This window comes from Paramormyrops kingsleyae, chromosome 1 (genome assembly GCF_048594095.1).
Source record: "Paramormyrops kingsleyae isolate MSU_618 chromosome 1, PKINGS_0.4, whole genome shotgun sequence".
Classification (NCBI taxonomy): domain Eukaryota; kingdom Metazoa; phylum Chordata; class Actinopteri; order Osteoglossiformes; family Mormyridae; genus Paramormyrops; species Paramormyrops kingsleyae.
In genome coordinates, this window is record NC_132797.1 from 27,810,312 (window position 1) to 27,838,292 (window position 27,981).

The 27,981-nt window shown below is 45.7% G+C and overlaps 1 protein-coding gene and 1 long non-coding RNA gene across 2 annotated transcripts; one reads left to right on the forward strand and one right to left on the reverse strand.

Annotated features, from left to right (window-relative positions):
- Window positions 1-2,249: 2,249 nt before the first annotated feature.
- LOC111850180 (insulin-like growth factor-binding protein 3) lies at window positions 2,250-17,616 on the reverse strand. Its single transcript, XM_072712860.1, has 4 exons — window positions 17,043-17,616; window positions 12,245-12,477; window positions 10,951-11,070; window positions 2,250-4,765 (listed from the first exon to the last, which is right to left on the reverse strand). Exons 1-4 carry the CDS (start codon window positions 17,407-17,409, stop codon window positions 4,640-4,642), a joined length of 846 nt encoding a protein of 281 aa, XP_072568961.1. The 5' UTR covers window positions 17,410-17,616; the 3' UTR covers window positions 2,250-4,639.
- Window positions 15,954-27,402, forward strand: LOC111850181 (uncharacterized). The gene is made up of 3 exons (XR_002839728.2): window positions 15,954-16,118; window positions 21,733-21,803; window positions 25,463-27,402. It is a non-coding gene; the product is annotated as an uncharacterized lncRNA (long non-coding RNA).
- Window positions 27,403-27,981: the final 579 nt, after the last annotated feature.

A 27,981-nucleotide genomic window follows, 5' to 3' on the forward strand; every position in this document is an offset into this window, starting at 1 on the left:
TAATATGCATCGGAACACCTGATTGGTTGACATCGATGGCTCGAGAATTGATTATTCCCGCCATGCAGCAACTGCTTGACTGCCGCATGAGAGGAAGTGATGTTCTTTGTAAATATAACACTACAGGAATGCTTCAAAATATTGCATTAATCAGAACTGGGGAGAACTTAAAAATAAAATTACAAACTTAACGAATCGAATGAATCATCTAACCATAAAAACAATTTTCATTGATTGTGTGCGTGAACCCGACTCCCCGGACTGTACTACAGTACAGTACCGATACTACACCACTCACTGGACTGTAGTATTACACGTCGTTGACGTGTTTCAGGAAAGACGTCAACGACGCAGCGATAAGAAGGTTTCAGGAACTGCATTCCTGGTCAAGATAAGGTATGGATGACATGAAGTAGAGTATTTTGTATAATATAGCTACTCTAAGATAGCAATGTGATTTTATTGTAAAAAATATTGAGGTATTTATAAAGCAAAATTGGAGTTCAGTGTAATGTTTTCACAAACCTGTTTATGATTGTCTCGGAGAAGGCATGCAGCCTTCATGCAAAAGCAGCGGAGGAAAACTGATTTTTGAATATATACTAGGTCTTGAAAAGGAATAATGATTAAAATTGAAAAACTTGCTAAGTTTTAAGTATTAAAAATTGTTTTAGTGAAGCATAAACTCCGTGTGCTATAATGTCTGTAGAGAATTGAAGGGAAGAAAAAGTCTAGGCCTGGTTTCTCGAAACCTTCTTAATGCTGTGTTGTTCCTAAGTTCTACCTTAAGTTGTCTCTTAACTCTCCGATGTATTTCCCGAGACATTCATAGTTATGTATATCTTCCGTAAGACATTTTTTCGTAAGGTTGGTCTGAGCATCTCTTAGCTGTCTGTAATCTCTGTTGTCAGCTCATACTACTCATTTAAAATAAGACTAACATAGTTAAGGGTGCAGTTTCACAACCACACATCACTTATATAACATACAAATAACTGATCCATATGATAAAATGATTTTCTCTGATACTGGACTACAATCTTTGTTAGGTTTCGTCCTTGCGCTCTGAATGCGCCACAAATTGGCCTCAGTATCGCGCGGATTCATAATGAAACCTAAGGAACACGCTGTTGGTCACATATTTATTTATGAATTGTGAAGGATGGGGGGCAGGGGTACTGCCGATATTGGGGTGGATGCTTCCCCCAACTTCCGACGCCTCTGCAATGCATATACCTTTGTAAATGTGCCAAAGTCGCAGTATTTCAAAATTGTGGTCCATGAGGTTGGTAAGAGCCGACACTGCAGGTTCATTCACATATTTATCTAATATATTTTCCCCAAAAAGCACCTTGGAATAGTCCATAGAAGTCAACAAATAAGAATAAAATGGTGATACTACAGTCTGGGGGGGCGAGTTCGTGCACCCAATCGACGAAAATCATATTTACGATTAGATGATTCAAGTTGTTAATTTTGTATTTTATTTTTAGGTTCAACCCATTTCTGACTAATGCAACATTTTGAAGCTTTCCTGCAGTATTATATTTATAAATAACACCACTTTCTCTCACGCGGCAGTGAAGCAGTTGCTTGAATAATCAATTCTTGAGCCATCGATGTCAACAAATCCGGTTTTCCAGCACCTATTAAAGTCACACTTATGAAGGTCTCCCTTGAGCAATCTTGTTCGAGAAACATACGTAGAAAAACAAATACCTTTCGTAAAGTACATCTTTAAAGTCTTCGTAAGACGATATGAGTGACCGTTATCGAGAAACCGGGCCCTGATCTTAATCTAACTAGCTAGCGATGTGAGAATGTTAGTAACATGCAACGTTGTCGTCCAGCCCTATAATACACTTATTCGAATTTAATATAAAATACCTGACTTCGCGTTGTAATGTCATTCTGCGTCGGTACCAGTTTTTACACCAGTGGAAAACCAACACCTTGAAGTACTTTTGGTACTTTATTGAAGCTTGGTGCTTGGTGCAGTGGAAAAGTGCCCTTATTGACCACTGCAGTAGGCATATAGGTCTATTGTTTTATGCAGTGGCATATTTTTTCCCCCAGACAAAAGCAGGTTGAGGGTCAAAGGTACAACAGCACAGACTTCCATGAAATTCTACTCAGAAATCTCCGCTCTGCTGTAGAAAGTTACAAGTTCACTCTGTAAAAGGTCACTTAATTACTCCCTCAGATAAAACTCTCATCGGATTCTGAGCAAAAAAAGAGAGTTGCACTGGTAAATTAAAATAGCATTTATTTTTCGTTTATTTAAAAAAGAAATTAAATACAAATTATATTTAAACAGAATCGTTCCCTTTCTCAAAAGAAAATAATAGCTGTGATTTCTAGCTTAGTAATATGAAAACTTGAATCAATATTCTTTAAAATGATATTAAAAACACAGTTACCCGTGAAAGAAGAAATCCTTACCAGACCAGCAGAAAAAAAGTGACTTTTATCGTTGTTTAGACTCACTGCTGCAGTACAAGGAGCGAGTGTAGAAGACCTGTGATAATGTTTGTAAGACAAGAGACAGAGCTAACGCTAACAAGAATGCAGGTTAAGCCACCATATAAATCTAGGAGTGCCTGTGTACCTGTGAGCGGAAATTTGTTCTGTTATGTTTCTGAACGACAAGAACAAGAATTAAACATTTAGTGATTATATTCCCCAAAAAACATGCTGCTTTTCTCTGTTGTGCAGTCTGTAAGTCACTTAATCATTCTTAAGAAAAATTATGGTTTGGATCAGCTTATAGATACTCTCAGATAAATGTTTAAGTACTGAAATATATGTCTACCCAGACACAGCTGGCCAAAATAAACACTTACAAAGGAGTGCCATATCCACCAGCTAGACAAACGTTATAATCCTCTCCCCAAATCAAGTCAAAATAATTAAACATTAAAGTAATAGCACCAGCATTTTTTAGCATATTCAGACATCCAATTATATGCTACTGAGCTACTGGGATAGCAATCCAGATGGGCACTCTCCACCGTTCAAGTCATTACACAGGATGTGATGGGAGAGAGCTGGACCACGAATCACCACTGGCTGTCATGAGTGACGTCACGCCTGATGTCATTTGGTTGGCCCTGTAAGCCGTGCCCCTGGAAAAGGGGGGCGGGTCCATATGTGACAGCCGTTTAGCATCATGCCACGGTGGCCCCTCTGGCAATGTGGGGGGGTGGCGGTCGACTGGGAGTATTTGGCTGCAGTGGGGAGTTATGGGCGGGGGGGTTTGATGGAATCCTGAGCCAGTCTGCCGGACCACCCACAGACAAGATGTCCCACATCACACACTGATACACACTCTGCCACACACACACACACACAAAATTGCACGCACAATCCCTCACTAACTCACAGACACAAACACTTACTGACACCCTGACACAGTCACCGAAACACACACACACACACACACACACACACACACACACACACACAAGGTCACAAATACCCCACACAGCTCAGGACCATAGAGACCTGCAGACAAGCGCAATTTTACAGTTGACCCAGTGGACAGGAAATCAGTGGGAAGTTTCCCTGCAGTAAGGAGGTGCATGGGTACTTCAGGATGCAGGAAAGTGCTGGGGGGGGGGGGGGGGGGGCACTACGACTGCTAATGGGAGGTGGGTGGCTTCCAGACCATGTATATGCATGAAACGAACATTTAGGGGGCATTTCAGATATTTGTGTTTATGACATGAGCATGCTTAGGAGCCCTTGGGGTGAGATCCCATCACTGGTGGGGTGGGCTGGGAGGGGGTGTGTGTGCTTGTGAGTGGGAATGGCTACCTTGTCTGGTGAGCCTTCATCTCACATCAGAAACCCTGAGCAGAGCTAGATAGCACGGGCATGCAGCCCCCTTGCACGCAGACACTCTCTTGTTCCATCCCCCCGCCTTCCGGAGCATGCAGGCGTGTGGAGATGGGGTGGAGAGGTCCATCCACCGGGATCCATCCACCGGGATCCATCCACCGGGATCCATCCACAGGGATCCATCCACAGGGATCCATCCACCGGGATCCATCCACCGGGATCCATCCACCGGGATTGCGTCCGTGTTGTCCGAGCAAATCTGATTCGAGTTGGTCACATGCAGTTCTTAATAAGGCAAGCAGGGGTGCCTTTGTCACGGGGTGCCCCCGCCCTCTAAAAAATAGTGCACTTTGCATATAGATATATACACACACACACACGCACGCACACACACACACACACATATATATATATTTATATATATATATATATATATATATATATATATATATATATATATATATATATAATTTCTCTGTTTCTCAGGCTCTCTTTCAGATATTTAAGAATCCAAATGCTCCCTATGCACAGTATAGAAAGCCGTAAGAATGAATTGTCTTGGCCCAGCTTCAGTCTCCAGTCCTCACAAGCTCGCCGTAATCCCCTCCCCCACGCAAGGTCAAAGGTTGCACAGCTGCCCGCACCCAGGCTGGGCTTCCTAGTGCCAAGCCAGCTCCTTCAAAGTCTTTGTTTGTACAGTCTTTGTGCGCATGACCGCCTCAGAGCTGAGTGGGCCCTCTCTATATCTCTCGCTCTGTCTCTCTCTCTTGTTCGCTCTCTCTCCATCCCTCTCTCGCCCTCACTTGCTCTCCAGGTTGTAGCAGTGGGCGTCACTCCTCTCCATGCCACTGTAGCCTGGCAGGGACTGCCCATACTTGTCCACACACCAGCAGGATCCTCGCTTCCTGCCTTTGGATGGGCGACACTATAAAGAACGAGACAGAGAGAGAGAGATCGAGAGACATTAAGTGTTTGAAAGTGATCCTTCGTTACTCTCAGTCGGGTTCTTTTCTCACCGTCTTTTAACAAGGCTGAAGTCACATGGTCTGAGACCATCGCTCATTTTCTCCAGTATGGACTAATATTGCCACTACCTCACCCCTGCTTCGAGGACACTGGCTGGTGAGGGCGGATCGGGTTAAATTCTGGATATGCCTCAGAGATCTCTCCCCGACCCCCCCCCCCCCACCACCACCTCCCACCTTTCACTGCTTGGATGCATTTCAAAACTCGCAAGTCATGCTCGAGCAAACTTAAACATAACGTACATTGGCAGCGATGCTACGCCACCATCAATGTAATCTCCAGATGGGACTCATCTCTTTCTCACTCAAATCAGTATATCAAACTTCAAATTCACCAAATTATACATTATTTACCGGTATATTTTAAAATTTGCGTTACAGATGACTGTGTCCAAACTGGCTTATTTGGTTTACAGGTACCCCGATTATTCTACACAGTTACAGCTTAATGTCAAGTTTTTCTTGCTGGTGGTTGTAAAGTGTCTGCTTTCTCAACTAACCCACTACCCAGTGACCTCTTCAACACAGGGCAGTGACCAGCTCTCATATGTTCTATCAGCGGTGAGGAGTTTTCTTGAGTTGATGGCTTGTGACAGAAACATTTCAGATTAGCCAGACGGATCACCGATGTTCTCAGTAGCCCCTCTCGTGCCAACAAGCTTCTCGTCTGTGCCAATCACTCTATCTGATACCTCAAGCATTCCAGCAATGTTCTAGTGACATTCTACCATGGACATTCCAGGAGGGTACCAAGAGCATTTCTCATTGTTTCAGGAGGGTTCTGCCTTGAGTTCCCAAAGATATTCCATCTTGAGTGCTTCCAGGAGTGTTCCATTTGGAGTATTCTAGCAGTATTCTGCCTTAAAAGTTCCACAAGTATTCCAGGAGTATCCTTTGTTTGGGCTTAAGGAATGTTTCACTTGGAATGTCCCAGACGTGTTCTACTTTGAGTGTTCCAGGAGTATCCCATCTCTTACCTTGTTTAGTTTTCCTGAATGACACTTTTGAGGCAACCTCCATTCCGAGAGAAAAAGTGTCAAAAATAACAGAAACCTGCCACTAAAGCAATGCGGGCCAGTTTGAGCATCGCTTTGACCAGAGATCTATTCCAGGGAACTGACAGCCAGACAAAATCATCTGTCCATGATTATATGGTGCAGCACAGAATTAGGGGCACAACCAGCAGCACACAGGCTCACAGGGACTGGCATCTTAACCTCAGATGTTCCTTTGAAAAGCCTCAATGACGCTAGTTGGGCTGTACTTAGTGTCACAGTGAGTAACAGGACGTGTGACCAAAAGGTAACGGGCTAAGGGTGTAGAAGAATTCACGCACTCATACTCAATATCCTATGACAGTGAAGTGAGAAGGATCAAAAGACAAAGTATCAGAATGCCTTGAGAAGAGGCACCACCAGAGTCTCACTGGGCAATTCAAGTGCTTTCTCCAAACCCTCAAAAGTTCCCCTCAAGTACGTGCTCTTGATACATCATTTCCACCATGCAATGTCATACTCTCATACACTAATGATGCTGTAACCACACCAGGTGGGATCACCAGGTGCCCACTGCATGTATTTGATAGACGTTTACTGATGCAAGGGATCGCGTTAACTGGTACAAACTGGTACGGCAGATGTGGTGCCTGCCTCTCAGAACTTTCTCTCGGACTTAGAGAGAAGTGCATATCTGGACCAGACTCGAGGTTGAGGAACTGTACACTAGGATGCTTTGTTTATAGAACAAGATCGCGGTGACCGCTTACACAGATCCTTCACACATTTCCAGGACATGGGCCCAAGAAGCCCTCCCCAACCTATGGCCTATTTATAACGAACACCCTACAGTCTAATTACTTTAAATAATGTCAAGCACAAGTGAATTGCAGATCATTATGGAAAATGATTCTGATCAATAAATCTCCAAATCATAATTAGTCCGAGATTTCTGATATGGATATCTTTTAAGATATCCAGCGACTTCTTCTGTTGCAGCCCTCAGCTTAGTATCTCGCCTAGTTTTATTCCCTGCTTTGTGCCTGTTGCTTCTGGAGCAGATTCCACACCTCTGCAACCCTGCATAGGACAAGCGATATGGAAAATGAATGGATGGTATATGTAGGTTACTGGGAAGCTACGTAGCATGGAGTCTACTGGAACATTTTGTTTAGCTGGAACACTACTATACTGTCCTGATGAGCATGTGGGTCCATCCATTACATCAGGGTTCTTCAAATCTGGACCTCGATTCCAAATCCAGACCTTGTTTCCAGTTCTCCCAGGTAGTTTGTTTAATAATGACTGATTCTGATTGGCCAGAGGCTTCACACCTGACTGACAGGTCAAGGAAGGCTGGAAAACCAGCAGTGCTTGGACCTCGAGGACCGTGATTTGAATAACCCTTAATTAGATCATCATAAACAGCAAAGATCAATACTGGATCAACACAGTTTGTATTGCATTTATGCCACTGTACAAAACCAAATTTAACTGGCTTCTGTCCACTAATGTCTAATGTCTAATGTCTTTGCATAAACTCCTTAATGTAAAACTCTAACGCAGTCTTCCAAAAAACAGGGATGAACATAAAATAAAAGCCCAGGATAATTTCTGTAACGTACAGGTAGCGCATTTCTTTGATAAGACATGCGATGCATTGGTTCGGCTTCTTAGGGTTGGCCCTATGATCACTTTGTGTCAAGGTGTCTGCATTTTGCTGCATGTTCAGAGCTCCAAACAGAGAACTTCAAACATCCTGCTCCTCAGCCTCACCCTGCCTCATGTTTATTATTATTATCTTTTCTTCTCCTCTGACGTTGCTTGCTTTCGCGGTCAAGTTCTATTTCTGGGGACCTCCAGACCAGATCATTTTGCGGGGCAGCGTTAAATATTGTGTTCCGAAGGGGGAGGGGGTAGCCATGATGGGGCTCGAGCTTGTGTTAGTGCACTGGCTTTTTGTCTTCCCCCCGCCCCGGCCACGAGCTGGCTCCTTCCCAGGCTCCCACCCTCTCTCACTAGCCCCGCCAAACCTCAGTTGGCATCCCTCTCACCCCCCCCCCCCCCACCTCCCACTTCCGCAGTAAGCCCACCGCTGGCGGCATCCTTCCTGAACATCCTCTTGGCCAATGGAATAGGTGTTATTATTATTTTTTAAATATAAATGGGCCATTCTGGCACGTTCCCGATCCAGAACCGATAACGAGACAATCATAACTTTAACACCTCAACGGCGCCCTCTACAGCACAGACATAATGAGCGCATTTAAACCTAATAGGAAGAACGTTTGGCTGCCTAAGAATTAAAAAGAAATTGTAAAACCCCAAAGTAAATACAAGGTCACAAAATGACCTACACCAGATCTTCTGCCCCAACTTCTCCTTGAGGGGGAATATTGCATTCCGAAATAACTACTACCAGAGGAAAAAAATAGCCAGTAAGAGTTTCATTGGTTTACAAATGATTGCGGGTCAACAGAAGATCGTACATTAAACATTGCCCGCAACATAATATAAATGTTACTCCAGTAATTTGACGGCACAGGAAAATAACTGCATAAAAACATAAAATCACAGGCTGAGGCCGTGGGTTAGCCATCTATTACGGGGCAATTGTGGGCAACGTGATCTGAAGGGGCCTTTGGATTTATTTTTGTAGGGTTTCCCGAGTGAGTCAGACAATTATGGGGAGCGCTCCTTGGGGGGGATGTGGGGTTCAGGGTGGTGGGTGGGGGGGCGGCCACCTTGTCAGCCATCCATGGGGGGCCCTGCACCCGGTGGTCACTCCATCAACTCACCCCCTCCTCCCCCACCACCAGCACCCACCCCTGAGACAACAGCTATGATTAGCAGCCTGAGGAGAGGGCAACCCGCCATTTCCCCTCCCTCTGCCCTCCCTTGGAAGCCCCCATGCACATGTTTAAAAGGGGGGGGGGGTTAAGCATTATTTCTGCAGAGCCAGAATTTCAGCCCTTTTCACTCCAGCTAGCATGATACAAATACTAAAGGAGCATGATGGGTAGCAGTGTGCACCCAGTAAAATGTGTCAGCTAGGCCCCGCCCACATGGATCATGTCAATTATCCTAATCAGCTAGGCCCCGCCCACATAGGCCATGTCAGTTATCCTAATCAGCTAGGCCCCGCCCACATAGGCCATGTCAATTATCCTAATCAGCCAGGCCTTGCCCACCCAGGCTACGCCGATTATCCTAATCAGCGAGATCCCACCCACACGGCTCGTGCCGATAATCCTAATCAGCGATGCCCCACTCACAGGGGCTATATTGATTATCATAATCAGCGAGACACTGTCCACACAGGGCCGTGTTGATGATCCTAATCACGCCTTGACAGATGTGGGTATTGGACTAGCAACTTCGAAACGGGTGCGATTTGATTTCAAAAACTTTTCCATTTTTTCCCTCTATTTTCCATGCGTACGGGCTCACACACACATGTGTAGTTTGTCTTTGTAGTTACACACATGTTCTATTTCACTTCCTCGAAAAGAAGCCATTTCAACACCCTCTGCTTAGATCCGATGTAAATTTACTGGGGCATCCTGGTAGGTACCCAAGAGGCGCCGTACCCGCCAAGTCAAGCCGGGGTGGAATGGGCTCACTTAATGTGCACAGGCTGAGGTCCAAATCTCATTTTCTCCATAGAAAAACCCCAAAATATTGACTAATTACAAAAGAGTTGCCCTTCCTCCTCACCCCCATGCCTGCCTGCTTCTCCAACTTAAGTATTCCTGTTCCCTCAGATTCAGAGAGGTGGTGATAATCCTGGGGGGTCCCTCTGCCCAGTTTCCGAACTCTCATCCTCTCCGGCATCTTGTATGGGGCACTGTGTGGCTCAGCAGAAAGGTCACCAGTTCAAATTCCAGAGTTGGCAGAGTGATGTCACCATTGGGCACTTGAGCAAGACCCTTAATCCCCAATTGCTCCAGTGTCTGACCCTGCTTTCAATTGAACATTGCTTTGGATTAAAGCATCTACTAAATAAATAACTATAAAGCGTCACAAGCTATTTGGGGCAAGGGGAAGCAAAATGATTTGGTTGGAAACAAAGCAGGATGCTGCCAGGGAAGAAAAAATGAACAGCGGGCGAACTCACTGGGCTTTGCTAAGTTTGAGTGTGTAAGCTAAGCATCCTGTCCAACTTTGCATCCATCTTCTGTTAGGAGAGAAATCCTCAGCTGAAAGGGGTCCTTCTGCCCTAGAGTATCTTTCAGGTGAAAAGGGCATTCACATTCCATGTGTCACATGACACCTCAGCAGTCATGTGACCCGCTGTGTATAGCAAGCACCACCAAGGAAATCTTTGACTGGGGTGGGGGGGATTTCAACATTTCCCAGGATTCGTAGAGTTGCAAAAACACCACCAACCCCATCCAAAGTTCACCAATAAAAGCAATACACAAAAGAACAATCCAGACGGCATATCCTCCCCTCTTTTCTCAGAACCAGCGATGCAGCGCCTTTTGTGCGACTCGCCCTTTTCCCAGAACTCCGCCGAAGGCCCGCGTGACTCATCTCTTCTGAGAATAGCGAGACTGGGCCATCCCATGAAGCACGACTGAGTCGGGGGATGGGGGGCGTGTTCAGCACCTCAGACAGCTCCCGTCTTGCAGGTGCTTTCCGTTTCATGCCAGAAAAAGCCACCTCCCCTTGTGGGAAACAAACGTCTGGGTGTGTGTGTCACTTTTCCACATGCCGGTCTACAGAAGGCCACGCAGTGTTTCCTGACTCACTCGATTCCTTCATGATTGGACTCCAGAGATGTCTGCACTGGCCAAGAACCTTACGTCCCATTGGCTGATCTTATAGAAAGCATGCCGATCCAATCCAGGACATCATGTCACGCCTCTGCCATCTTCTCCCAGAGGATCCTATTTCATCAGAACTGGGAAATGTGGTCTTGTTTGCGTGCTGCATGGGCCAAAGTATGGCACCATGCAGGTTGTGGGGAGGTTATAATATACAAACAGGCCTCTCTCAGCATGTAGGACCATAACCCAAAATGAATATCCCAGCGTAGCCTTGGGAGTAGAAACAAACTGACATGGGGGGCGGGGAATCACACTCACCTGCTTTTTCTTGTAGAAGCCCTTCTTGTCGCAGTTGGGAATGCGGAAACCCTTGGGGTTGAGGACATTAGTGATCTTCAGGCTGTTTAGGACACTATCCATCTCCCGCCGACATGGGCCCTGAGATGGGGGGGGGGAAGGGGGGCATCAGAGCACTGCATCATACTGCCTGTAAAAGCCCCCCCCCCCAAAGTTCTGTTTCACCACAAGCTGTAAGACCCAGGCCCCCAGATGACTCACACATTCCAGCCACTGGAGCTTGCTGCCCCCCCCCCCCCCCTTGACACCCCAATTAATTATGGGCAATTTTGGGAGAAGATGCCAGGGGGCTGCAAGAACACTGCCTTGTACCGTTTCCAGGAAATGGGCAGAGTAACCACTTTCAGGGTGGGGGGGTCAACAAAGGCATCAGAAGTCCCCCCCCGCTGACTACCCTGCTCTGCCACAGGAACCAGAATGTCAGCCCCCCCCCCCCCACACCTTCCCCACTGACAATAATGTTTATAGGGTGGAGAGGCAGTGCTGGGGGGGGGGATTATAGGGCATGACCAAGACAGGGGGCCAGAGACTGTGGCCATACACAGAGAGCCAGATGGGGGTGGCTTGGTGGTAGGGCAGCAATTCCAGTGTTCCATCCTGCCCCTGGACATCAACCAGTGGAATGTCCCGCCCCCCTGTGTAGGACGCCCACTGAGGAGTGTAGCATGTTAAAATCTCCAGCTGAAGCAGCATCGCTCCCATTTACATGCCGTCGTGTTCGTTGGCTGATAAGGACGTCCCTTATGGTTTGTCGCGTCAAACAGTGAGGGGGTGTGTCCTTCTTTTAGCATCCATTGTCGATGACAAAGGTACTGGCCCATAAGCCAGGAGCTAGCAGAACTGCGGCTTGGATCTGTGCTGTGTGTCATGGGCTAACTATTCTGGGAGCTGCCCAGTGTCAGCCAGCACATTAAACTGGGGTGGGGCTAAACACCGCCACCCTTTCCAGCTCACTCTAGGAAACATAAAACCAGCCAGTACACTTTCAGGGGGGAAGTTTATCCTGCAATGCATTGTGGGATTTTTTTTGGTCAAGTGCCACGCCAACCATCCGGTGACCTGACAATGGGCCAGGAGGACACAAGAACCCTTCAGTAGGACCTATACCTCTCTGGGGGGGCACGCAGCAGGACACCCTCATATACTTGTGGTGTAGATTTCCAACTATTAGTTAGATTTCCCACAACCCCAATCAAAATTTTGTCACCTCCTGAAATCAAATGGGTTTTGTGGGGGGTAGGTGGACTGGACTTACATACTCCGACTCCCGCTTGGACTCCAGGGAGAAGTTCTGCACATCCACGCTGAGCCCGCCGGACACAGACTCCACCTTGTAGCTCTGTGACTTCTTGGACTGGTCCCTGCGGATGGCATCTGCTTTGGAGTGTGGGGGAATCACCCTGGGCTCCACCAGACGGTAGGAGCTCTCCATCTCCAAGGCTCCAGTGCTGTTAGTGAGCCAGTCCTCCTCTGGGTCCTGATAGTTCTCTGTTCACCATGCAGGACAGGGGAACGAATACTTACATTACACACACAACCCAACACCCACAGCCCATGGCTTTGTTTACCTAGAATTATGAACACTTCACATTGGCAGCCAGTTCAGCCTCTTGTTATCTGACCCAAAAATACTGCATGAATTTCTAAAAGACCCTATTACCCATTTATTGAGATTTACACACAGTGCCAAGCTCTTTAGTATTTGCTGTTCTTGTAAGGAGATTACCCACAAAAAATGTCACAAAAGGTTGAGAAGACATATGCTGCATTCCATTTGCCTCGGGATCCAATTTTCGGACCCGGATATTACGTCACATCCGCTAAAAACTCGGGAAAACCGAGTCGGATACGTTCCATTTGCCACAGAAGTAGCAATACCATGGACTCATATGGAAAAAGTAAGATTTTTTGCTTAGCCGGACAACTTGTCGGATTTAAGGTACCTCAGTTTAAATGGTCTTTATCTTCGTTCACTTACAATTAGCCCAAACTACCTTAAATCCGACAAATAATCCGACTAATCATGAAATCCAATTCTAGACCGGTTAATTGGTAGCCATTGTTAGCAATATCAGTTGATAACACATTACGCGCGGTGCTTAATGTATAAAACTCTGTAGCAACACGTCCACAGATAAGTTGAACGGTATAGTGTGTGCGACCGATTTAATGAGCCACAAATGAGAAGCAGTGCTTAAACAGGATAAAACTACAACTTTCCCTTCTGTTGATAAAGGGCGCAGCCATCTTCGATTCTGAACTCGGGATCCTCTGCATTATCCGAGATATTTCTCGGCTCTCCGAGAAACGGGAGCGCGCATGTCATCACTTCCGGCTTCGAAACTTGGAATCCGACTCGGAATCCGAGTTCCGAGGGCAAATGGAATGCACGATTAGTCATACACATACACATCTATCGCTTTTCTTTCAGGGTGGTGTGTAGCTCCGTGGGTTAACCGTCCCTGTGACCCTGTAGGTTGTTGGTTTGAATCCTGCACTCGTGGACTAATCATTTCACTGTTGGGCCCTTGAGCAGGGTCCTTAACCTCAAAAACTGCTTGGGGGAAAATGGTCCAACCCCAAGCTTTGCTCTCACCTCCATGTACTGTATTGTTTTACTGCCCTACACAAGAGAAATATGGGATCTGTGAAAACTAAAGAATCCCAAAGTGCTTTGCACAATGGCAAATGAAGTATCAACATTATAATTACCCAGCTGAGGGCTGAATCAGTGGCAGCTGGTGATTACAAAAATGAGGAGGAAAGAAGATAGTACATTGTATATTATTACAACAGTGAATTTTTCCAAAGAAGAGAGAAAATGTGCTTTTAACTAACAATAAAATAATAACAATGAGTTATTTACCTGTTTCATAATTTAATCTCAAAAACAGATGAGGTACCACCTCCTCTACCTCTATGGAACAGCTAGCTCTGGCTGTAATGCATATATAATATATATTTCTTATTTCTTTGTCTATGAGTGTGTTCATACAAAATCAGCTGGATCATACAATTATTCTGCACTGTCATTTATACGCAGCTTGTGCATCTGAGGGGTCCTACGACGACGACGCCGTCTCACTGGGATGGCACTGTGTGGAATGGCACTGCGTGGAAGGGAGCTGCATGGAAGGGCACTGTGTGGAAGGGCACTGCGTGCTTATACCATGAAAAAAATAAATATATAAATTTTAAAAAGAAGCTGCCTCACCACACTGGACGCGTTTCAAAACCGAGAGGCGGAGCCACAGAGAGTCGCCCCAGCCGGCTAATAAACAGTAACACAGCTATTTGACATCAGCAGATGCTGCCTTTCCAGACGGCCTCTCTCCAGGCCGGCTGAGAGACACGGCGGAGCTTATTTATAGACCTGTGCCCAAGATTCTTGACAAATCGTTAAAGATGCAGAGAAGACCGGCTGAGCAGCGGCTACCCAAATATAGGAGAAGGCAGAAGCGAGGCCTGTGGGTCTGGCGGGGGGCGAGGAGGGCTGCCCCGGGCTTTTCCGGAGATGGGAGAGCTGGATCCGCACTGAGTGACGTGCCACGGGGAGGGGGGGGGGAATGCTTGTCTACTCTAAATAATCAGGCACACTCAGGAAAAGTAGTTATACATAGCAGGCATGTAGCCACATAGTAAAATTCAGGTTTAACTCCCCCCCCCCCCAAATTTGTTTGCTCCAGTCCAGGCATGTAGGCAGGTAATAAAATTACTGGTTGGAATACCCCCCTCCCACTCAGAATTTGCTCAAAATCTACAAAGGCTCCTACCCCAGTTGGTGAGATCGATCCCCCCCCCGAAATTTATTACCTTCTACGGGCCTGTTACATAGGATTCCGGAGATGAGTAAAGCACAAGATGATGGTGGGTGAAATGTAGCCAGATTTCGGCATATTTAGGCTTCTAACAGCCATCGATATTTGTCTGAACCCCTTCATCGCTGCTTTTATGACATCACCAGTCATGTGACTGAACTGTACCCAACCACATTCCACTGTGGACTACAGACCCTAATGATAGAACCTGTGTGTGTGTGTGTGTGTGTGTGCATGATGAGTGTGGGGGATCAGATCCAGGTTTGATCCTGCAGCCCTGACGAAGAGCTCATTGTGTCTGCCTGACGTCTGGTGCTCGCCTCAGAGAACAAGAAACAGGAGGAACTTTCCAGATTAAGTAGAACCAGATTTCGGCAGACCAGCTCCACTGGTTTGGACTGGCAGGCCTGTCAAACATGTGGGCTCTTCTCTAATGCTTCCTTCTAACTGGATCAATTAGTAACCAGGCAACAAACCAGTGCTATATGGTCCAATCGAAAACTCCAAATGGCGAATGATAGAAACAACCAGTGCCAGCGGTATTTCCTTTAAAAATAAATGCAAACAGTAATCGTCCAAAAAATCATATTTGGATACCTTCGCAACACCAATATTTATTCAGAATGTAAACTTTTATTGGTCTGATGCACTATTTAAAAGGTTTTTAACGTCTTACTTCACGTGTTTGTATAATCCATGCCAAGTAAACAATCTGAAATACAACACGCAGGCTCATTAAAAAGAGGCGAGCGAGCACGCGGCTCTAGAGTTGCACACCCACCAAAGTGTAATTCCCGCATTTCATCAGCAGGGGGAGACACGCCGTAGCTCTCAAAGCATCGCAACGGCCACGCTGCTGGAGTCGTCGATGAGTTCCTTATTATTAGTTAGGCTGCCAGACTGGTAAATAATTACATTTCCCACCGGAGCTTTTTTACTAATGCATACCACATACATACTTCTACAGTATTATTTAAGGCCCGCTTAAGCCATTCTAATTAAGCAATTACAATGGGTGTGACAAAATAGGAAGAAACGACCTATTACGGACTACAATTACAATATGCACCCCCAAAGGATTTTATGAGTTTTCAGCACAAGGGGGGAAAGTAGGGTAAAACCACTTAACGCAACCTAGTACGTGTGTTTAAAAGCTCCCATTGTGTGAAGGCTACACTTGATTGCTTCCCACCATAGAAGCCACTACAAAGTACGGGGGGTGAAATACACTAAAAATTCAGGGTGATGTCATGGACATATGAAAACGCAGCGCGAGGAAATAGGAGCTTGGCTCCGCTACGGGACCGCCAGGTACGCAACCCCCGATCGGCGCGCATCAGAAACACGCGTGTGTTCCGGCTTTCATAAAAGTACGCGGCAGGGTGCAAATCACAAGCTAAACTGCGTCCGCAGATGGCAGTTTTTTTTTTTTTTTGCATGTATCAGTATTTGCAGCTGCGACTTCTTCATAGATATAGCACCTACGTTTAGCCATGTAAAAAGTACATTGTCTGAAGATGCAAGCGTGGGACTGTTCCGCACCAAGGGACACGCGCGGACGTAGGCACATATATACACCGACATGCATTGCATACTGTACACCCAAAATACTCAAAGGATGTTATGAATTATTGGGTACCATTGCAATTTTAGCTACGTTACCGTTAACTTTTAGTTGTGAACGGCTGATGCCAACAGACTTCATTGTGATTGTCATTCATTGGAGTCCACGTTTTGTTCGTCAGTTCATGAAAACACGTTTAATACATTTTAATATATTTTTTGCTTATTTTGCTAAAACTGTCGGATTTAGGATAAAAACGGTTCACTATAGAAATTCCTTATAAAAGACAGAGTGGGTTTATATGTAGTTGGCTTGTACGGTAATTTCTGTTTGCAGCTTGTACCGATTTGTAGGAGTGACTGGAAGCCGGTTTAAAAAGTATGCAACACTCACTGTCGCGATATTCTGCAAACAGGCTTTAAAATGTGCCAGCCGAGGGAGCATATTCTCTAGTGGGGATTTTTAAAAAGTCAAATCGATGCCATACATTAAGTGCAAGGAAAACGCCCTTAATCAAAAGCGTCGTGCTTATCTAGGTGTCTCTGGAGGTCCGGCTGCGACTCTGTTTGTCGCATGTTTGGCCCGGGCGGACGCGGGCAGAGAAGCTGCACCCAGCAGAGGGTCCGACAAATCCACCAGAACCGTGATACTTATCGGTCCCCACTGCCTACCTTGTTTGTGGACCGGAATCAGGATGCTGTTGAGCTTTTTGGAAGCCGATCTGGAGCAAACGCCCCGTCCTTCCAGCAGGGCTTGCAGAGGTCTGCTTTCACCCGGCTGGTACTGGCAGGTCAAGCCGGATCCGCACCTCCCTGTATACACTCCACAAGGTTGTCCCTCAGTAAGCGCACAAGTCATGCAGCAGCCGCAGCCCGGCTCCCGGACCGCCTCGGCGCAGTCCTTGGGCAAGGGTTTGCATTGCCCCAGCGCCCCGGCGTCACAGGGCTCGCATCGGACCACGGGTCCGACTGCCTCCGCCAGCCGGGTCAGTATCGCGAAGGCGGTCGCCAGACAAAGAAGGCACAGCCTGGACATCATGGTGACAGGAGAGACACAAAGGGAGAGTATGCAACTTGTCACGTAGGCTTAGGTGAACTTTCTCTTGCACAGTGTGAAGAGTGGTCTTCTCCATCTGTATTTTCCTTTGCTTCAACTTCTCGTTATATACAGGCAGAAAAAAAGAGGTTGTAAGTCACACCCCTCTGTATGAATAATGTAATCGTAGGGCACAAGATTTAGGAACCCCTTCAATCTTCTGCTCGTTTGTGAAGCATAAACGGCGCGCGCTGGATTTATTGAATTACATATCACCAGTTTACTCAATGTCAGCCGCAAGCGGACAGTATTCAGTGATCTGGCAGATAATTATGTAGATGCATATGAATAATTAAATCTGGCAACTTAGTCGTATTCACAAAGACGCGTGTATGGGGTGTTTATAAACATGCACATATGTAAAGGATTCAGTTTGCCCTGTGTTCGTAAGTGTATCAGATAACCCAAGTGTAAAATATTATCTTGGGGAAACCGTAAATGTAGAAAAACGGGTTTTGAAATTACGTACACACACACACAAATATGTATACACACGCATGCACGTTGTGTGTGTGTGTGTGTGTAAAATAAAAAAATAAAAGATTCTATGTCGATGATAAAATATTATTACGTGAAAATCTTCAGTGCGGGGGTATGTTAACGCTTGTACAAATCATGCCTAAATTCAAAACAACTCCTTCCAAAAATTACTACCGAACAGGCTAGATAAATAAAATAGAAATAGGATAGCCTATATCGGTCATGCTGGGATCGAAGGCACAGAAGTCCGTCCACGTGTTTCGTGTTTGTAACTAGGCCTGTGTAACTCCTGGTGGACTAATAATGTATGTTAATATTCATTAATTTTATTCATATTGTTCAGCATAAGAGTATTTATACATGGGAATAATAGGGAGTCTCTTTGCTATATTGTAAATACTATTAATAGAGAAGCAACGTGTTGTTTGTATGCTAATTGTCTATTTATTTCTTTATTTGAGTATTCGGTACTCGCATTGTACTTATTTCCCTGCTCCTGCCACATATAGAGTAAAATGTAGGTATATTTTGGCTCGCATGTGGCTGTGCAGAAGCGGGGGGGGGGGGGGGGGGGCAGAAGAAATCAAAGCTGGGTTATAAAGTCAAGGGGGGGGTGGGGTGTTGATGAGCATATGTGTGTGTGTTGGGGGGTGGCTGCCATGTGGCCCTGCACTCTCAGTTTAGTCGTGACAGGAAAAGCGTTCACAGGGACCAGCCTGATCTTATAAGCCGAAGCACTGTTGCTCCCCCCCCCTCCCTCCCTACCCCCAGGCCTGGGCAGTGCCAGTGGGCATGTGCAGGACCCCCTGTCTCAATACTACCTGGTTACCTGCCTGCCCCCACCAGGATACTCCATCCCTCCCATGTGCCACCAGAAACAAACAGGCAGGTTCTGTGGACTCAGCATTTTTTCGCAACCTGCAAAATCTCTCCCCCCCCCCTCCCCCCCCAGTATAATAACGACAGGCTGTAAGTTGGAAAAATAAAGCAATCGGTATTCACCATTGTGCTGCTCTGGACCGGCATGGTGGGGAAATGTGGGGAATCCACCTTGAAAAACAAACGGTGAGTAAGGAAGGACCTCAGGGAAACTTCTACTGTTCATATTAGTTTTAGTAATACTTGGCTTTTTTTGATTAGGAGAGTCACCAAGTTTTTTCTGTATCAGAAATAAAATTGGAAGTATATTCTCTCTTTTTTTGCAAAGAAAAACTTACAGCAGACCTTTTATTTACAGTGTAAATATATCTGGCAATCTAATCATTCAGGATACATTTTCACATTCTGGAGGGAATGAAACAAAGCTTATTTTAGGACTAGATTCATTAAATGGACAGATGTGTTTTTCCAGCTGTTGAACTTGGTTCTGGACGAGAACGGATCAGATAATGAGGAAAGTACTGGGGCTGCAGGCCTTTGACGAGCCAGCTGCAGCCGGCCCAGGTTTTCGGGGGGAATCGGAACTCCATGCCCATGCAGTCCTGGGAAAATAGGGGCTCGCCCTGTACCCCTGGTCATTTGATGAACTCTGAAGCGTCCCACAAGGCTTGCTGGGAGAATCCGCACAACTCCTTGGTTGTGCATGCTTTCCTGGGACTTGTGTGTGTGTGTGTGTGTGTGTGTGTGTATGTATGTATTTATCAGTGTTGGGTACTTGAGATCCAGAAGCTACAAATCCAGACCAAGATTTTGTTTCTATCAACCAGTTGAGTATAAAAAGTCACAGTCACAGAGTAATGAACTGGTTGGTAGAAACAAAATCTTAGTCTGGATTTGTAACTTCTGGACCTGAAATGTCCAACACTGGCATGTGTGTGTTTATATATATATGTGTGTGTGTGTGTTGTAAAAAGGTGACATGGTTCTACACTGGATAAGTATCAGTCAGTTGATGAGGTAGGAATGTTCTCTGGTCAAAACTTGTTGATTGCTTGATGCACAGAAGACTGAAAACTGCAATTTCACTGGCTGTAACAAGGGCCTTTTCAGTTCATGGGCCAGCTGAAGGAAGCTAGGAATGCTGGGTAGAAATAAGGGCTTTTAGGGCCATTGCAGCTTTCATAATGAGAGTTTTAAGAAGAGCCCTGCTTATGAATTTTCAAGGACTTGGGACCTTGAAAGCTGGGACTGGTGTTGGTGGGTTTAATGTTTGTGTCAAGGGTTTTATAGGTAAACTGAGCTTCTCTTTCTGTGTGTCACACAGAGGGCAAAGAGGTAATGTAGCACGTGGATTCACAGACAGCAGGTCCATTTACACTTAAGAAGCTAAGGACAGTCATTTGTTATAGGATTCCTTCAACCTTTCTGGTTTCCATCTCAAAAATCTCTGAAGAGATGGAAGTTATTTTTCACACTTCGTGCATACAGAGCAGAAACGTCCCCTTGGGCTTATTATAATCCAGTTTGGCGAAACGCTCTTGGCTCTGGTGTTATTGAGCAAAATATTAAAAATCGTCTATCGCAAATCATTCTCACATGGTATCATATTCATCTCTGTTCTGCAATCTATAAGTTGCCGTGATGATATTTTTTTGTTTTCCTGTGGTGATTTTATAAGCAGTGTTAATTTTATTGATTTATATTATGTTCTTGGCAGCCTTGCCAAGTATTTATATAAATTTAATTCAATTGTGAGGGTAGCAAGTTTAACCCTGGTTTTTCCATACTCGCAGTTCTTTCGTAGGAATTTTTACTGAAGCACACTGTCGTTCCCACGTCTCCAGGGCTGGGGGTTTGGGACCCTTGCCTGGTTCTGTGTGTGTGCAAATGTCCCCCACAAGGTAATAAAAACCTGTTATTTTGACATCGTGGGGACCATTTTTCAAGTCCCCACAAATATCCGAATGCAATGAAAAAACTAAAAATGCTAAAAGTCTCGTATTTTGTTTGATTGCTTATGGTTAAGGTTAGTGCTGGGTAGGAGTTAAGGTCGTTATGTTGGGATTAGAGTTTTCCAAACAGAAATGAATGGAGAGTCCCCACAAAGATATAATTACAAACCTGTGTGTGTGTGTATGTGTGTGTGTGCATGTGCCTGTGTGTGTGTGCGTGCATCGTTTTCAGGGTCCAGGGTTTCCCCCCTGCAGTTTGACCTGTGTTTCCTGGGATAGGCTCCAGCCTTGCTGTGACTCCTGCTTCGGATAAGCAGTTATGGAAAATGGATGGATTTCCCTGAAGTATTTCCGGTTAAGCTTTCGTGCTCCTGGTGGAACTTGAACCCCTGACCTTTTGTCCATGTCTGACTCCTCAACCGCTATCCCCTTAACCTAACCGACTTGCAACCCTACCCTCTGATTTATGAGCCAAACTTCTCTAGCAGTACACAGCTCTGTGACTGAAAACTTGGATTAGTGTGTAAGCTACATGGATCAGACCGCGGGGGGTGGGATGTGGCTGTTGTGTCTGTAGGCCACCCAGCCTGAATACGTCCAGTGAGCAGCGGAGTCCAGAAAGGGGTCAGGAGATGCCAGTTGGTTGGGTTTTATTGTGTTTTTCAGTGCTGCCCCTTTAAATAGCAGGAATACCCATAATCCACCCAGCCCCCTCACATCTGAGAAGCCTCCTACAGCATCCCACTCTCACTAAAAGTGCAGCCTCAGGTCTGGATCAGATCTCTCCCCAAGACACCCCTCACCTTTAAACCATGTTGCAGGTGTAGGAAGGCTGTCTGGGTGCTTCTCACAGAGGGGGGTTTACATGCTTCCACAAGGAGCACAGACCATGATGGCTCAGTTGTTGGTACTGACTTGGTATTTTTCCACATTCCTTCCCCTGATTCCGAATTAGAGGGAAGAGGATCATGGGAATTATAGAAGCGGAATATGAAACCAGGTTCTGCTCTTTGGAGCTGTTCACGCGTAAGTGTCATAATGCGGGACGGGGGTGGGGGGTCAGGGATGCTTCCCCTAGCCTTACTTTTCACAGGTTAAAAGCCTATCACTGTCATCATGTTACGGATGCTTAACTGCTATATTTTCTTGGATTGTGATTCAAGGTCAGTCTATATTTTTATTAGCTTTCCTGGAAAGCAGCAGACTCACATTTTGGAAACGGAACAACTTATTATCCCTGTGCTCATCTGCCAAGTGTGCCGACCAATTATTGAACAAGCCCCTTAATCACTGTGGGCACCGTCCAATCACTGTACATGCCCCCCATCACTGTAGGTACTGTACAATCACTGAACATGCCCCTCAATCATCATACATGCTCTCCAATCACTCATTGTACACACTCCCTATCACTGGAGATACTATTAAATCACTGTATTTGCCCCCTATCACTGAAAGTACTGTCCAATCACAGCACATGCCCCCCATCACTGTAGTTACTGTCCAGTCTCTATACATGCCCCTATCATTATATGTACTGTCTAATCACTGTATATGCCCTCCAATCACTGGACATGCCCTGTCACTCTATTTACTTTCCAGTAACTGTAACTGTACCATATTATTGAAGGTAATGTTCAGTCACTCTACGTGCCTCCTCCAATTGCTGTAAGTACTGTCCAATCACTGTACATGCCCTCCATCACTGTAGTTACTGTTCAGTCACTATACATACCCCCCAATCACTGTAGGTTTTGTCCAGTTACTGTACATACCCCGTATCACTGTAGTCTCGGTCCAGTCACTGTACTTGCCCCCCCAATCACTGTGGGTACTATTCAATAACTATACATGCTGCCCCTTATTACTGTAGGTACTGTCCAATCACTGCACATGTACCTCTATCACTGTATTTACTGTCCAATCACTGTACCTGCCCCAATTACTGTAGGTACTGTCCAATGCTTGTACATGACCCCCAATCACTTTTGGTACTGTCCAATCACAGTACATGCCCCCCCTAATCACTGTAGGTACTGTCTAATCACTATACATGCCCGTGTATCACTATAGGTACGGTCCAATCACTGTTCTTGCCCCCCAATCTCTATACATGCCCTCCAGTCACTGTAGGTACTGTCCAGTCACTGTAAGTGCCCCCCCCCCCCCCCAATTGCTGTAGGTACTGTCCAATCACTGTACATGCCCCACCAATCACTGTAGCTGCCCCCCATCACTGTAAGTACTGACCAGTCACTGTTTATGCCCGCCTATCACAGTAGGTACTGTCCAATCACTGTACATTCCTCCCTAGTACTGGGAGGAATGTGCAGTGATAGTACTGTATCTACTATCTTGTCAATGTACGTGCCCCCATCATTGTAGGTACTGTCCAGTCACTGAACATGGCCCACAAGCACTGTACATGCCCCCCATCACTGCAGGTACTGTTCAGTCATTTTACAGGCCCCATCCAGTCACTGTAGGTATTATACAATCACTGTACATGCCCCCTCCAATTACTGTAAGTACTGTACAATCATTGTACATGCTACCCAGTCACCGAAGTTACTGTGCAATCACTGTATATGCCCCTCCAATCACTGTAAGTACTGTACAATCATTGTACATGCTACCCAGTCACCGAAGTTACTGTGCAATCACTGTATATGCCCCTCCAATCACTGTAAGTACTGTACAATCATTGTACATGCTACCCAGTCACCGAAGTTACTGTGCAATCACTGTATATGCCCCCTCCAATCACTGTAAGTACTGTACAATCATTGTACATGCTACCCAGTCACCGAAGTTACTGTGCAATCACTGTATATGCCCCTCCAATCACTGTAAGTACTGTACAATCATTGTACATGCTATCCAGTCACCGAAGTTACTGTGCAATCACTGTATATGCCCCCTCCAATCACTGTAAGTACTGTACAATCATTGTACATGCTACCCAGTCACCGAAGTTACTGTGCAATCACTGTATATGCCCCCTCCAATCACTGTGGTCAGTCTACATGCCCCAAATCACTATAGGTATTGTGCAGTCACTGTACATGGCCCCTCCAATCAATGTACGTACTGCACAATCTCTGAACATGCCCCCTAATCATTGTAGTTACTGTTTAAGCATTGCATGTTCCCCTAATCGCTACAGGTACTGTCCAATCACTGTAGATACCTACCGTGGTGGTGGATGTAATTCAGGCCTACCCATTCAGCCTTTGCAGCGAGCAAAGTTGTTAAAACATGTCTCACAGATATATATGTGCATGGTTAGATCGGCTGGAGGAAATATACTGTTTATAGGGAAATACATTTTTCTTTCTCTTTGTTCATTTGACCTTAGTAATGCTACGGGTCATTTACAAACAGATAAAAAATGTATAGTTGAGTCTGTAGTGTGATTTTGTCTTCAAGTGAGTTGTCATGGGCCTGACCCACCTGACTTTTTGCCAGCTCACCCACGCTATGACTCCTCTTTTGGTACATGCCCCCCCCCACCCCACCCAATCACTGTACATGCCCTCCAACACTGTAGGTACTGTCTAATCATTGTACATGCCCTCCATCACTGTAGGTACTGTCCAATCACTGTACATGCCCTCCATCACTGTAGGTACTGTCTAATCATTGTACATGATCTCCTACTCAGTAGGTACTGTCTAATCATTGTACATGCCCTCCATCACTGTAGGTACTGTCTAATCATTGTACATGCCCTCCATCACTGTAGGTACTGTCCAATCACTGTACATGCCCTCCATCACTGTAGGTACTGTCCAATCACTGTACAGTTATTTTAGGTGTTGCCAAAACTCTGCTTCTGACGCTGAAATATAATCACAGGGGTTTCATGAGAATTATAACGTATAAATAACCAGTAAAGTTACTCGCTTGTTTAATTTAAGCTGATTTTTGTGGTAAATGATATCTGCTTTCAATGAATTAGAACAATGAGCTTCTTTTATTGTGCAACATTGTTAACTAACATCTGGAAGAAAGTTCTGGGGGGGGGGGGGTGGTGGGGGGTGGGCATCAAACAGATTTTAAAGTGACCGGAGCTGGTGGCAAATGTTTTTACCAGAGTCATCTGCGGAGCACTAATTTTCAGGGAATTTTAATATAATAAACTAACTTAACTTGCTCTAACTGGTTCTGTCCAGAGATGAAAGACGGGCACGGGTGGAGGGCAGGGATAGAGTGTGTGGGGAGAGAGTGGGGAGAGAGACAAGGAGGACGAGTGAAAGCTGACGGAGAGCAGGTGAGTTGAGATGCAGGATTGAGTGCCACCATACCGAGATCAGCTAGAAGAGGCTCCTAGGAAGATACAGGGCAGATAATGGGCGCTGACTTCCCGATGTGCCCCTGAACCCCCCTAGCGTCAATCTTCTAAGAGGATCAGCATCCCCTGCTCTGACCATCAATGGCTCTCTAGCCAGGTCGTAGGGGTCAGATCCAGAATGTCAGGAGTCAGGTGAAAGTCAAGCCAATTCTAGTGTGAAGCAACATTCAGAAAGGAGCCTCTGGAAGCCGTCTGCGCCAACTTCAGGGCCCAAAGTGTTGCTCTCTTCTTCTGCCCCCTGCTGGAAGCCTAAGGTGCTCCGCTGCCATTTCTTAACATTGCTGCCCTTTGTCTTGTTTGTTCTCTTGTTACAATGCCTGGACGGAAGCAGAACTGGACTTTTGCTGGGAAGCATGGGTGTCTTCTGATAGAGGGTCATTCTGCTAGGGTGTGTCAGAGACCCCGAAGAAGATGACCCCACAGGTGACCCCAACAGCTGTGTTCACGGGCCAATCAGGGATCAATTTGATGTCTGGGTGGGGCTTCTGTATGTCACTTATTTGTATATGAATCAATTAAAAATGTAATTGTAAAGTTTAATGTGTTAGGAAAAGTTTTAAAATTTTGTGTCATGAAGGGTTGGCGCCCCGTCCTGGGTTGTTCCCTGCCTTGCAGCGTAGCTTCTGGTATAGTCTCCAGACCTCCTGCAACCCTGAATAGGACAAGCGGTTATTGAAAATGGATGGATGGATTCTGTGGCATTTTAGTGTTACCTGGATTAACTAGACTTTCTATGCTGCCACCTATAAACCATATATTTGTGTTTTATTTTAAAAGTAGGGTTTTTTTTTTCGGAGGCTACAGGCTCTCAACCACAGAATCTTGGGCAAAGGTTTAGACACCAAATTTATATATGAAAAGTAAATTTCCAAAACTCAGTCAGTCCACGGGAAAATATCTGTGTGCTTAATGAGTTTTGAAAATTGAATGAAAGTTCTTCATTGGATTACATGAGGACTAAGTGAGTTTTGGTTCCCAAAACTGTAACAAATGATGAGGAAGCCTGACATTAGGTTATTGGTGGTTTCGTCTGAACAGCAATGAAAAACAGACTGAGCAAGTTTTGGCACTTCAGCAGCATATGTAGCTCAAAAGTAGAGCATTGCACTAGCCATGCAAAAGTCATAGGTTCACATCCCATGGTGCCCACATAAACTGTAATTGTTCACTCTATCGTAAGTCCCTTTGCATAAGAAGCATCAGAAAAATCTAAAATTTGCTCTTCATACAGCAGTTTTGTGCTTGGATTACTTAGCAGTTCCTAACAGTCGCCTGACCTCATCACATTCTCAGTTTTGCATTTCGGTGTTAGTACATTGTTGTTTTACATGAGCAGAATCTCTTACAGCGTTTGCTGATCTTCAGAGAGGTAGAGAGAAGTGAGAGCATATCATTAGTGCAGGGCTAACATGGCAAGCTTCTCTTCCTCCATCATCGTGGAGCCCGGGTCCCATACAAGGGGGAGCCTTTCCCCCCTGGTGCCGCGGGGCTTGTTCCGTGACGTACCGTGACAGGATTTCATCAGTGCCACATGTCTGACACAGATGTTACACAGCGGAGATGCTCAAGCGGGAGGTCGTCGGGTCCCAGAGAAGGAGAGGCGGAAACTGGAAGGGAAGGTTCAGATAAACCTAAACATCTCCGGGGGAAAAAAGCCAGGATTTCGATTGGCGTCCTCTGCGCGAGTTTATCCACTGGAATGTTGGTATTTTTAACTTTTCACCGCTGTTATTCTACGGGGATTTCTGCTTCGTCTAAACTGTCAGCGTCTGAGAGAATGTTTGCAATGTGGGCCAAAAAAAAGTATCGCCTCCGGCTTCGCTGAGCCGGGTTCAGCTAGTCGACTTGAGAGAAAATGGGAGATGTAGTGCGAAAACTATGGTTTGATGAGGAGGGAGGAAAACTAAATAAAGAACGCTGGCTCCTCCAAGCTGGCGGTCCTTGGGCTTGTGAATCAGGGTCAGAGGAATGTTTATGCCTGATTCTCGAAGCGAGAGCCATGATTAGACTAAAATCTCTGCCTGTCATCCAATAAACAGCTGATCACTGTATCAGTGAGGGCGGATCCCGTCCAAGGTGGCGTAGCAGGCCTGTCTTAGCTTTGGGTCACTGGAGCTCACTGACCCTGGAGGTATTAGACAGGTATTTGGAATCCTTGCCTCTCTTGGTTAGTTGCATTCTCAGTTCCTCTCATGACACACCTGTGCTGAGGTTGTCTCATTTAGTGACTGGGTGACCATCTCCCAGTCAAGCCATGAGGTCTTCCCCAAGCTTCTGGTTCTCATCCACAGGGTTATTATGCTCCTGAACCAACCCCCCCCCCCCCACATCCAGCCCCACCCCTTTTGCTTCTCCCATATACACCATCTTCTCCCCAGTGTTGGGGAAGTCACTCACAAAAGTAATCTATTAGATAGAAGTGCAAAGTTCTGGTCCAGAAAGTTCAAATCCAGACCAAGGTTTTGTTACAACCAACCAGTTGAGTACTCTGTTACTGTGACTCTTTATACTCAACTGGTTGGTTGAAACAAATCCTGGGTCGGGATTTGAACTTTCTGGACCAGCACTTTCCCCCTCTGTCTTTGATGGATTACTTTTGTAAGTAACTTCCCTAACATGGCTTGTCCCCAGACAGTCACAGTCGATCAGGACATTAACTGGTTCTGACTAATGTGCAATACCACCAGACACAATCTGTTGTTCCTGGCGGGGAGTGTGTGTGTGTACATATATGTTTGTATATGTGTGTGTGTGTGTGTGTGTGGGTCATGTATATATTACATAGTGGGGACCCAATTTCCCCATTATGTGACAAATACCTGTTATTTCAACATTGTGTTTTTATTTTTT